General features: G+C 41.5%; 1 protein-coding gene across 1 annotated transcript in view; it reads left to right on the top strand.

Moving 5' to 3' along the window:
* Nucleotides 1–11,772, top strand: part of GSG1L (GSG1 like) — a 163,392-nt gene extending 151,620 nt beyond the window's left edge. Inside the window, exon 5 of the mRNA XM_066577478.1 lies at nucleotides 11,156–11,772. Coding sequence (XP_066433575.1) covers nucleotides 11,156–11,456 — 301 coding nt within the window. The 3' untranslated portion in view covers nucleotides 11,457–11,772. The remainder of the gene's footprint in view (nucleotides 1–11,155) is intronic.
* Nucleotides 11,773–13,744: the final 1,972 nt, after the last annotated feature.

Here is a 13,744-nt window from a genome sequence, read left to right as displayed (position 1 = left end):
TGTGGGATCCATTCCTGTCCTTGGAATCGATTCCTAGCGTGAAAAGAAAAAAACACCAGCCGCCTGGTGCAGGGGCTTTAAATTTTGAATCTGGCGCCAAGCCGTGCCAGGCCATGCCCCCTTTGTGTGCTCCATCGAGGCCACGCCCTCTTGCGGAGCGTCTGGCGTCACACTCCTTGTGTTTCGCCCGCTACAGCCGGGACCCAGAGATGGCGGTTGCCGCCTGGTTGACGGCCGCGGTGGTGCCGGAAAGTCCGTCCTTGGACCCAGGCCCACGCAGTCCCCGGTTCGCACCCAGATGAGGTACTTCCCACTGGGGCAAGCGGGGCTGCCAGAAGATGATATCTTAGAGATGGCGGCCGCCGCCTGAATGACAACCGCAATGGTGCCGGAAAGCCCGTCCTTGGACCCAGGCTCACGCAGTCCCCGGTTAGCTCCCAGATGAGGTACTTCCCACTGGGGCAACCGGGGCTGCCAGAAGAGATGCCGCTGCTCACCGGTAAGTCCTGGAACCTCCAGCATGGGACAGCATCGCTGGAGCTCTGCCGCTGCTGTCCTGGAGGGACAGGAAAAGCACTGGTGTTTGGTGGAGGGGAGGTTTCTTTTATGCTCTGCCTTTTCCTGTCCCATCAGGTCAGCAGGTGAGCAACCTCCAGGTGTATGCTGTCATGATGTCGGAGGGAAATCAACTTTGTGCAAGTGTGCCTAGAAGAATTGATGCTGTGTGAAGATAAAAGCTGGTCACACCAAATATTAGATTTAGATCTCTATTTTGTTCACTTTGCTTATTAATTGACAAAGATAAACCATTAACACTTCTATTTTTGAAAGCATTCTTACTTTGCAGTACTTTTTCCACACGTGCCTATAACTTTTGCACAGTGCTGTAAAAGGGTGGCAAAATGAAGAACATGGAGCCTAGTTCCCTATAACAACTAGTCACAATGCAGCTTTTGTTTTCAAAAGCAAATATGAAAATTAAAGACTTGGGCGAAGTACAGACATGGCAAAAAAAAAAAAAATCTGTTGTGGATTTTGCTGCAAATTTACAACGTGTCAACTTCGAAATACACGTATTGCAAAGGGTAAATCCTGTAGTGATTTTCTGTAGCAATTCTGCAAGATAAGCATGTTTCGGATTTGAACATCTGCAACATGCCTCAAAATCCACACAGATTTCTTTCTGGCACATGGCAATGGACTTTTAAAAATCCCATCCCATGTACACAGCTCTTATGTATACCCATGTGTCTCTAAAGTTACAGACTTAGGGCTCTTTTACACGGAATGATTATTGTTTAGAATTTCCCTGGATCATGTGAATCTGAACAATAATCATCCAGTGTAAATGCTGCCCGCAACTGAACGATGAATGATAAATTGTTCGCTAATCATTTGCCATTCAGCTTAGGCAGGCATAAAAATCAAACAATGATTGGCCTATGCAAACAGGCAGTCATTTATTTATGAACAACTGCTTGTTTACTGTGAATAGAGGTGGGCGGACGGACGCCAGCTCCGACCCACTCCACCTCCGTTCACCGAGTGACCTTCGCTCCTGTGTAAAAGCAAAAGAGCAATAATTGCTGGGATGACTGTTAGGCGCTTCAGCATCTCACAAACATCCCAGGCCCCTTACCAAGAAACCTTGTGTAGCCTGATCTTCCAGTTACTCTCTCAATTTCCCTTACTTCTCAATACCTGATGTACAGTAGAAATGGGGTAGATACCGTGTTTCCCTGAAAATAAGACAGTGTCCTATTAATTTTTGTTCAAAAAGGGCTTAATTTTGGACTAGGGCTTATATTTCAAGCATCCTCAAAAAGCCTGAAAAATTATTTTGCATCCTCAAAAATTCTGGAAAATCATAATATATGTCTTATTTTCAGGGAAACAGGGTGGAAAGGATTGACACACAAACAGATAAAAACACGATTAGATTTCACATAGAATTTGTTTGCTGTCTGCAACTCTGGAGAAACATATACTGTATATACTCAAGTATTAGCCGACCCGAGTATAAGCCGAGGCACCTAATTTTACCACAAAAAACTGGGAACATTAGGTGCCCTGAGTATAAGTTTAGGGTGAGAAATGCAATGGTCTGCCAGCAACCCCTGCAGTGATTTTTAGGAAAGGGCTTTAAATGTAAGCCCTTCCCTGAAAATCATCCCTAGCATGTGTAAAAAAAAATATATATATATATACTCTCACCTGTCTGCCCCTGCCGGGGCTCAGGCGCATCTAGTCGCTTTGGGTCCTATCACTGTAATGAAGTTCTTTCAGCAGGCGGGGATTTAACATCACCGCCTGCTGAAAAGGCTGCGTCTGATTGACTGAGAGCTCAGCCAATCATAGTCAATGCTCAGCCATTCATTGAATGACAGCTGAGCGCTGCCTGTGATTGGTCACAGTGCTCAGGCAATTACAGACAGCGCTCGGCCATTCACTGAATTCATTGAATGGCCGAGAGCTGCCTGTGATTGGCTGAGCGCTGTGACCAATCACAGGCAGCGCTCAGCTGTCATTCAATGAATGGCTGAGAGCTGCCTGTGATTGGCTGAGCACTCAGCCAATCAGATGCACCCCTGCTGAAAGAACGTTTTTACAGTGATAGGACCCAAGCGGCTAGACGCGAGCCTGAGCCTCGGGCAGCGGCGGAGATGTAAGTATGTTTTTTTTTAAGCATTCTAGGGATGATTTTCAGGGAAGGGGTTATATTTAAAGCCCTTCCCTAAAAATCACTGCAGGGGTGCCGGCAGTCCAATGCCCTCAATGGGGCTGCTGGCAGCAGCCGCGGCCCCATTGAAAGCAATAGAAGAAATTCGTGACTCGAGTATAAGCCTAGGGGGTCTTTTTCAGCATAAAAAAGTGTGCTGAAAAAGTAGACTTATACTCGAGTATATATGGTATTTGTATATACAGTAATACTAATGCAAATTTACAATGGGACCCATAAAATGATTGTAAGGTGAGCACAGCCTTTCGACAGTACAAAAGAGTAAACAATGTTTATGGCATTAAATGGACAACTGGCAGCAAAAGAGTTAAAACACACTATTCTTTCTGATGGAAGCTTCAATATAAAGTTATTGCATTTCAAAGACCAATGTTTTGAGGATTAGATCTCAGCTAGATTAGCACCAACGGTGCTGTTGTATTGCTAGCTATTGTTGACAAGTGGCAGAGCGAGCACTTGAAAGAAGATTTAAAGAACGAAATGACAAGATCTTCATTTCATCCCAAAGAAAAATTCACAGCTGCATTGTGTAGTAATAGAAAGTAGTAGTTAGAAATGAGTGATGCTCAGAAGAGAGATTCCAAAGATGGAATTGTGCCGGACATCCAGCACATCAAAGCTTTCTTCTGCGGAGCAGGGCCTTGGCAACTATGGCGAAAAATAATGACCCACTCTCCAGGCTTCACAAATGTTACAGTCAAGTAAAGAACTGTAACACAGTGACATGTGAGCAGTGTCTGAAGTAACTGTATTCCAAAAATGGCCTCCAAAAGATATAGTTTAGGCCTGATTTATAAAGGAGAATGGGGAAAATAACTATGGGGAGTATCATAAAGCTGTCTAAATTGCTCAAACTATTAAAAAAAAGACCCCCAGAATGTACCTGTTCCAAAAAGATTACCTCTCTCATCTCACATTGTGTAAATCCTCCTTTCATCACTCTCTCACATATCATTATAGGAGGGCTGCATTTTAGAAACCAATCTGCCATTCAACCCCACCCGATTTCTATCTCCCTTGCCTTTCAGCTGTTGCAATTGAGATGCCAAAAAACATATCTAAACATTAGAATTATATTGGAGATCCTTAAAGGGGTTAACAATTCCAAATAAACTTTTATTCCACAATAAACTCTAAAATATCATATGGAGTCTAATAGAAACAACATTGTGCTTGAATCCAAACTAGAGAGTTTTGATACATATAAAGAAGTTGTGGCATCAAAAACATTTTAATAAGATTTCCCCTACCAATTACTGATGATGGGAGACGATTCCAGACCTTTACCTTATCCTCGAACTTTCATACCAATGGAAACAAGTTGGAAAAAATATAATCTTGAGGCTTAGAAGATACCCCAACTCCCAAATATTTGAATTCCTTCACTATTTGTAGTCCTGTATGTTACATTGACTAGTCCACTGGCAAGTGATTCAAAGGAAGAATTACAGATTTCCCCCAGTCAATAGTAAGACCTGACATCTTATCAAATATATAAAAATGGACATAATAGGATTCATTGATCTATCACATCCCCCACATATACAACAACAGATCATCTGTTTATTATGGTTACATTCCTCAATTTCTCCAAACTGCAATCCAATTAATTATATCAGGTGATTGCCTTATCAAACGAGCCTCTAACACCATACTTTGACAATATAACTAATATATCTAACCTCACTCTTGCCTCTGGCATTGAATACAGCAGTTTAACCCTTGCCAAACATTTCTCACCAAAACCCATTCTATGAAGAAGAGACCACAAATCAACTCAATGCTGTCAAAGGTTTTGGCAGTGTGGAGTGAAAAACCAACACTTCTACCACAAACTCGTAGATCTGCCTGAAGAGTCAGATATAACCTCCTTAAATTAATAGTAGTAGACTTGTTTGGCATGAAGCCAGATTGATACTCATGTATCAAAAGAGTAATCTATTCGCAAGTATCTTCACCAAGATTTTAACAGAGATATTAGACAATAAGAATCAGGAAGAGATGAATCCTTTCCCAGTTTAGGAATTAGGACAGTCATAGCAACTCTCAATGATGGTGGAAGTATACCTTTCTGCAATGATTCATTAAAAATCTTCAATAAGTGTGGTAGAAACATATCCTGGTAACGCTCAAAAAATTTATTGGAGACCATCCAACCCAGGCGTCTTTTCATTAGGATGCTTTTGCATCCCTTAAATCATTTAGTGTCAAAGGAGCCTCTAACATCACTCTCTGATCATCAGAGTAAATTGCCAAGTTCACCTGAGCCAAATTTTCATAGAGATCTTCACAATCCACACTTAATTTAAAAGCATGTAGGTTTTAAAAATAGAGAAAAAATGTCTTCAAAATGTCATCCTCCTAAGTAAGCAAAGAATTATCAGGCCTTCTCAATGCTGCAACATAAGATGAGGTTTCCTGTGTCTTAATTATAAAAGGCAAAAATGACCCCCTGCTTCTCCTTCTTTAAAGATCTTTCACTTCATAAAAAGACTCTTATGTTTTGCAACACCTCCCAAATGATCCGCAAGTTGAGACTGCCTCTTTGTGTTTAATTTCTGCCTGATTAGTGAGTGAATATAAAGCCTGTCGCTGGAGAGCCCTAGTAATGACATCCCGGGATTTAGACTTATGTAGGCTCACCTTCTGTATATAATGACCATGTATAAATGCCTTAATAGCCAAACTACAGAGACTGAGGAAGAGCCAATACTAATCTGAAAAATTCCAATAGAGCCTCCTCCATTCTAGAGTTGCCATCAAGCAGGTTCTACCAAAATGGATTTAACCTCCAAACTCTACCCAAATCAAATCTCCCACCATTCATTACTAACGACAAATAGAGTTGAGAGTGATTAGACACAGTTAATCTATGAACATAAGAAAGCATAGATGGAGTGCCTATAAGGACATCTATTCTAGAAGGTGTATTATGTGAAATGGAATAACAGGAGTATTGTCGAACCTCTGGATGTCTCAACTTCCACAGATCACATAAACCTAATTCCATGAACTTTTTAACAAATTTTCAGCATAATTCTTCACTTAGGGCTCTTCTACACTTGCGTTTTTCTGGCACTTTTTTCACGCGATATTGCATGATATTGCAAGAATGCAAGTATGGAACAGCCTAGGTTGGTATGCAAAAATGACAGTAAATGGGGTCCAATACGTATGGATGTCTCTTTAATGACACTTTTCCTGACAAGCTTTGTGACTATGAAATGGTGATCTTCAAGTCACATGAAGTTTTACTGAACTTTTTCCCACTCCAAGAGCTGTGCTCTGTGTTGTAGAATACAGCACACTATAGCCCCATATATTAACCCCTTTGTGAACGCCAATACGCCTTTAACGGCCTGTATCGGTGGTCTATGTATGAAGAGGGGTCGCGCTGTGATCTCGCTCCATATAATGCAGGTGTTGGCTGTTTTTTGCAGCCGACACCCATTGGCAACAGCCCCAATAAGCCGTTCGGCTGATTGGGACTATTAACCCTTTAAATGTTGCTGGCAATTCTGGCAGTGGTATTTAAATCCACCTCAACGATGTTCGGCGGTCCTGTACAGCCCCTTGCGATCGCAGCGAGCCATGTAAGTGTCATGGCAGCCAGGGGTCTTCTGAAAAGCCCTAGGGCTGTCGTGGCAAAATGCCTATCAAGCCATGCTCATAGGGTCACTTGATAGACTGCCTGCCTGATAGCAGTAGGATGTAATGTTGAGGCATTACATCATACTGCAGGAGCGATCAAAGAATTTCTATTTGTTGTCCTTTCTAAGGACTAAAAAAAATAAGTGAAAATTTGAACAATAAATTTTTACTAAAAATACATATTTGGTATTGCTGCGGCCGTAAAAGTCTGATCTATGAAAGTAATGCATTATTTACCCCACACGATGAACATAGTCAGGAAAAATAATAAAGAATAGTCATAAAAACCTGGTAAATCGGTGCAAAGCAAACCTTAAATTGATGTGCACATACTCAAGATAGAATTGAGAATTCGTTAAGTTTTATTTAGCAAAACCAGCTAAAAATTGCTATACGTTTCGAAGCAATGCAATGCTTCTTCCTCAGTTATGTTGGAAGTACACTGAAGAACTTGAAGCTTAAGGCAGACATGAGCTACTACATATTAATGAGATTTGCTCCAGAGTACCAGTTCAGGTTTCCAATCTACCTCTACTACATGGGTATGCATAGCATTTTTAGCTGGTTTTGCTAAATAAATCTCGAGTATGTCCACATCCATTTAAGGTTTGTGCTGATTTACTAGTTGTTTTTTACTATTCTTATCCCATTTACAACTGGTCAACCCAACTGTACAATTACTGGTCTGGCAGAGAAATCCACCAATCCAACATCATATGTATGACTTCTGATTGTACTCTTTCATTAATCTTCATCATCCAGTAGAAATCCCTGTAGTACTCTACTATTGGCCAGTTAAATAACCAACTTGGTTTGTAGAAAAAAGAAAAAAATCACAGCATCTATCAAATTATGATATGCAGATTGAGGTCATACCGAGGTGTGAAACATCCCTATGTTATAAGTCGTGGATATAATCCAATAAACTACAGAACTACAAAAGGCAGTCATTATCAGGATGTACGGAAATATATCAAAATCTTAATTATGAAAATGGAAAAAGGTTTTAAAAGAGTAAATCCACACGAAAATGCAGCACTGATCAAGGTGTAATATTACCGATTCCTCAAATACAGCCCAACCATTGCATTAAATGTCTAAAGTGCAAGTGCGTCATAAAATAATCAACCAGAAAAACATGTATAATAAACCTATATAACAAAGTACTGCAAGCAGATGCTATAAAAAAACAATACGTGTTCTGCGTATCATATGAGCATCAGATTGGTCAATGAAGTCACATATATGGCCTAGTAACATGTAAAAGAAGACCAAAAGGTATGCCCATATATCATTAGGTTGGTGCACCTTTTTGCCTGCTTTTACAGGTTAGTAGTCCATATATATCATTGACTTTTCTGTTCCTCACATGACATCCCCAGCACTTTATATAATGTACCTAAAGTATTCTGATATATAACTTATTAGACATGCTTTTTTGGTCACAAATTGGTTATTTTACGATGCAGTTGCACATTCGACATTTCCATTTAATTGCATTGTTAGGCCTCTATTTGATGAATTGACAATAATTCCCCTTGATCGTTTCTGTATTTGTGTCTCCACATTCCCTTTTCAGAGATATTGTTTCATTTCTCTGCTATTTCTTTATAAAACCTTTAATTTTCCCAATTAGGATTTTGATATACTTATATACATCCTGGGAAATGTCTCTTCTGTAGGTCTGAGCATTACACCAGTTAATTTACTTAGAACCAAAATGAGTACTGGTTGATTTATCTTCTATTTATTGGAGGATTGTAACTTCGCCGAGTAAAGATATAATTGTATTATTGATTTAAATAACAGAAGAGAGCATCTTGTGTACCACTAAAAAATGGCATGAGTGTGCACGGGAGAGCATAAATATGCAATATCTTTTAATTATATAACAGTGCATTCACATTACTGACTAGTAGCTAGGCTCATTCAAAACAATAATACAGATCAATGTTGGATGAATCTGTAATACAATGTCCACAGAGTGTCATGTACCCATATTGTACCTCATTGTGCATCCTATTTAAAAAAAACAAACAAAAAAAAAACATAGCATGTAGTGATGAGTGAACTTTTGAAAAGTTCAGTTCGGCTGTTTCACTGAATTTCGTCGAAAAGTTTGGCTTGGTCTTAATTAATTCAGACGGATCCAGAACACCCCAATATTACTAAAACTATGGTAGTGTATAGAGCCATACAAGCCAAGTATGGGAGAGTCTATTGATCTTGTATATCTGGATTTTTCTAAAACATTTGACACCATGCCACATGACAGGCTGATATATAAAATAAGACAACTCTGTCTGGGCGAAAACGTGCGCAGCTGGGCAAAGAACTTGCTTGGCGATAGAAAGCAGAGGGTGGTAATAAATCTTCTGTTCAATATATTTATCAATCACCTAATAGAAAGACGGTTTTGTTTCCCTTCTTCTGGATCAACAAGGGGGGTGGAAACAGGCTGAACTAGATGGACATTGTCTCCCTTTAGCCTAACATACTATGTTACCAAGTATAACACTCTTTGTGCATCTAAGTATTTTTGAGCTGTTTTCAAGGCACACCCGTTGAGTACTGCTTCTCTGGCTGCCTGATGCACACTGTACATTAGGATGTATCATTATTCTAAGACACTACCCCTGCTTTGATTCACTAGTGCCTCCCTCACTTGTGCTTAGCTAGTAGGAGCAGCATGTAGTGTCAGACTACCAATGCAAAATATGTACAGTGTGTATCAGGTAGTCAGAGAAGCAGTGTGGCCATCTTTGTTTCTCCAAACCTGGAGAGTCCCCTTTTTTATGAAGAAAAAGAAAAACAAAAAGAAAAGAAGAAAAAGACGGAAGAGGAGAGAAAGAAGGGAGAATAATGGAGGAGAAGGAGTAAAAAAAAAAAACCTGAAAGGAAAAAATATTATTTTTCATTCTTCTTTTCTTTTCGCTTCTTTTTCCTCCTTCTCCATTTAGTGGGTTCGGCCAAAATGAGGATTCGGGCACTTGACAAACCAGACTATTACCAAAGTTTGCCCGAAAACAGGGTTTGACTGTCTTGGGTCACTCAACTCTAATAGCATGCTCTGTCGCACTACATATTATGACAGTATTCTTCGTAGAAGCATTAACTGAGTGTTCCATAATGGTAATGACTAGAGATGAGCGAGCACCAAAATGCTCGGGTGCTCGTTACTCGGGACAAACTTTTCGCGATGCTCGAGGGTTCATTTCGAGTAACGAACCCCATTGAAGTCAATGGGCGACCTGAGCATTTTTGTATATCGCCGATGCTCGCTAAGGTTTTCGTTTGTGAAAATCGGGGCAATTCAAGAAAGTGATGGGAACGACACAGAAACGGATAGGGCAGGCGAGGGGCTACATGTTGGGCTGCATCTCAAGTTCCCAGGTCCCACAATTAAGCCACAATAGCGGCAAGAGTGCCCCCCCCCCCCCGCACTGTCAGCATAAAGATCGTTCTCCTCTGCCACAGCTGTAACAGCTGTGGCAGAGAAGAATGATGTTTGCCCATTGAATTCAATGGAGCCAGCAATACAGCAGGTTCCACTGAAAGCAATGGGCTGCCGGCGATCGCGGGATGAATTGTCGGGAAGGGCTTAAATATATAAGCCCTTCCCTGCAATTCATCCAGAAATGTGTTACAATAAAAATATATACCGGCGTATAAGGCGACGGGGCGTATAAGACGACCCCCCAACTGTCACCTTATATGCCGGTAATACAGCGGAGCAAAGAATAAAAATCATTACTCACTTCACCGGGCGTTCTGCGGTGCTGCTGCAGGCTGTCGCTCCCTCCTGGTCCCTGGCAGCGCTGAGCCAATCAGGGGGCAGGTCTGACTCACACCCCCTTCACACCCACTGCAGGCCGGCCGCGCGGAACTCCGGCTGCCGGGAGCAGGTGAGTATATATATATATATATTTTATTTTAACACTTTTCTGGATGAATTGCAGGGAAGGGCTTATATATTTAAGCCCTTCCCAACAATTCATCCCACACTCGCCCGCAGCGCATTGCTTTCAATGGAGTCGGCTGTATTGCCGGCTCCATTGAATGCAATGCGCTGGACAGCTCCAGCCCGTTTCTAATGAAACGCGGCTAGGAGCAGATTTTCGGGCGATTTTCGGGCACCGGTCACGCGATTTGCGGATGCGCATCCGTCATGCGATCCGCAAATCGCGCGAAAAACGCCCGTCTGACTAAGGCCTAAGAAGGACCGTTGGGGTTCTTGAAACCTAAAATCACTCCTAACGCTCTCCCTATAGCAGCTCCGGCATCAACAACACTTTTCCTGAACTAATGTCAGAATGCATCTGTGGTGAGCCGCGGGAGGGGCAGATTTTAATACTCGGGTGACACCTAATCTCGCCAGCCACTCACTGCAGGGGGGTGGTATAGGGCTTGAATGTCGCAGGGGGAAGTTGTAATGCCTTCCCTGTCTTTCCATTGGCCAGAAAAGCGCGCAAGTTTCTCAGGGAAGAAAATGAAAGTAACTCGAACATCACGTGGTACTCGTTACGAGTAACGAGCATCTCGAACACCCTAAAACTCGAACGAGTATCAAGCTTGGACGAGTATGCTCGCTCATCTCTAGTAATGGCATGTGCATGATCCCTTTGTACTCAAATGACATGGAATGTCACTTGCTGATGAGGTCTAGTCAAATTTAGAGTTCTACATAGTGTTAACTCTGCTGCTATATGTAGCTTGTATATGGATACAGTTTTCTACACTCACCATACTGTTTGTGTTTTCCAGCCTTGCTTGGTGTTCCTTCACATGTTGCATGGCGGCCTCTGTCACCACCCTAAATTCATATACAAAAACAGTCATTGAGTTTGGACACAAGCATAAGATTTTTGAGCAAGCTCTGCAAGAAGAACAGTCATTTACAGATCACAATGCCCTTACATATATAAAGGAGCGACCAGTCCAATCTATTTCTAGCTCCCTGGAGATCTCAGATGATGCAACGCGAAATATCAGGAAGTCTGTGCTAACTTCAACTTCAGTTGACCTTGGAGAAATCCGGGAATCACTGGGAGAAGAACAATGTTAATGTGCGTCAATTTACAATTTATAGTAATGCATTTATTTCTCTTAGTGTTTTATTGGTTAACAAGAAAAATCTACAGTCCAATACTTGACATTTTATTTGTTTTTTTGTTTTACTTTGGAGACCAATTCGGCTTAAGAACATTCATATTTGAAGATGCAATCACTGCTAAGTCTGAATTTCCGCTGCTGTTCTATCAACAAGTATTCACAATGATGTATGACGGGGCATAATTTACATCCCCAAGTGCCAGTGCTGTTTTTGTGACATCACATTTTGTTTTTGAACAAATGCGCTCTAATAAATTTGGCTTTGCTACAGTCAATCATATATTTCCTATTAGAAAACTAGATATTAGAATTATCTCATACCTCCATACAATGTATTGCAGTTTGACTCATTGAGGGGTTCTGTTTGTCTGGTCTGGTATTTGTAGGTAAGTGATGGCTGTGTCTCAGACGTTACAGTGTAGCTGCACTTTCAACTAACTTTTGACATGTCATAGAGACATATCAAAAATATTGATCCTGCTGCTGAGTTCCAAACGGATTGCTAGAACGAGGGTCTGTAGCGCTCACCCAGGTGCTAGTCCTTCTCGTCTGTCTTCGCTGCTTTTCAGCGCCTTCTGCCAGTTGAAGACAGCCTGCATAGAGCTGTATATCGCTTTGTATAGACGTCTATGCAGGCCATCTTCAGTTGGTGAAAAGAGCTGAGAGGCAGTGAAAACAGCGGAGGGAGAACAGGGCTCAATGGAGCACTGCAGACCCCTCATTCTAGCGATCAGCAAGGATATCATGAGCAGGACCCCCCTGATCAATATCTTTTCCTGAAAGATAACTTTTCACAGCACACCGCCAATTCAAAAGAAGAAGTTCTCTGACAACACTTTTTAGCCTACTCTACTTGGGTACACTGAACTCAGAAGTGCCCGATCGCTACCTTCCTCCTCCGTGTGATGCAGTTTAGAGTTTAGGGTAATCTCTAGAATCCACTGAAATTAATAGTCTTCAATTAATATAAAAGTTCATATAATACAATATTGTCCACTGAGGTTTTCCTCAACAGCAGGACTCGCAAGGTCAACTAAATCCTGAATGACTTACTATTAAAAGCATTGTCCAAAGTGAACAACTGAGGTGCAACATTACGCAGTTTAAGACACTTTTCACACAGGTTTTTAAAACCTATTGCATTTTTATTTCGTTACCTTTGTAACACGATCCTTTTCTGACGTTTTGCAAGTCCTAGAGAAGCCTACAGGGAAAATGAAGGAAAAGAACACTAAACTAAAAGGATGTTGCATTAAAAAAAAAACCACTGACCCAAAAAAGAACAAACAAATACTGCAAACCAAAATGATTTGTATGTATTGTAATTTATATTTCACTACTAGAGATGAGCGAGCGTACTCGGAAAAGCACTACTCGCTCGAGTAATTTGCTTTATCCGAGTATCGCTGTGCTCGTCCCTGAAGATTCGGGTGCCGCTGCGGCTGACAGGTGAGTCGCAGCGGGGAGCGGGGGGGAGCGGGCGGGAGAGAGGGAGAGAAAGATCTCCCCTCCGTTCCTCCCCGCTCTCCCCTGCAGCTCCCCGCTCCGTGCCGGCACCCGAATCTTCAGGGACGAGCACAGCGATACTCGGATAAAGCAAATTACTCGAGCGAGTAGTGCTTTTCCGAGTACGCTCGCTCATCTCTATTCACTACAGACTTTAATATAACATTTACTGCAACATTTTTTGACAAAACAATACACAGAAAAAAAAAAACCAACAACATCATGTTTTTCAGCAAAATGCCTAAGAAAAATATCACAAAAACACCACAGTTGTGCTTTTCTATTCTACTTGGTCTGTTGAAAACAATGCCCTATTTACGGAATGCTGAATAATGGTGAAAATATGCCACTTGGTGGTTAAAACTGCATGAAAAGCATCACAAACAAAAAATGTATCTCACTCACAGCGAGACATCTAAGTAATGTGATACACAAACTCTGGTTTCTTATATTTAAGGACTCAATAGTGACAGGTTCTGTTCCACTGGATGGGTGCAGTGCCAATGTGGTGCCAATATGCAAAAAGGGGTCAAAAAGCAAACCTTGAAACATACAGACCGGTAAATCTTACTTCTACTGTTGGGTAAAATGTTTGAAGGGTTTCTAAGAGCTGCTATCCTGGAGGACCTCAAGGAAAACAGCTGTATAACTCCATAAAAGCATGTGTTTATGAGAGACGGCTCCTGTCAAACCAACCTGATCAGCTTCTACAAGGAGGTAAGTTCTATACTGGAG

Source organism: Eleutherodactylus coqui, chromosome 8 (genome assembly GCF_035609145.1).
Source record: "Eleutherodactylus coqui strain aEleCoq1 chromosome 8, aEleCoq1.hap1, whole genome shotgun sequence".
NCBI classification, from domain to species: domain Eukaryota; kingdom Metazoa; phylum Chordata; class Amphibia; order Anura; family Eleutherodactylidae; genus Eleutherodactylus; species Eleutherodactylus coqui.
The sequence above is the reverse complement of the archived record's forward strand: the minus strand, read 5'-3'. Positions and strand labels throughout refer to the sequence as shown.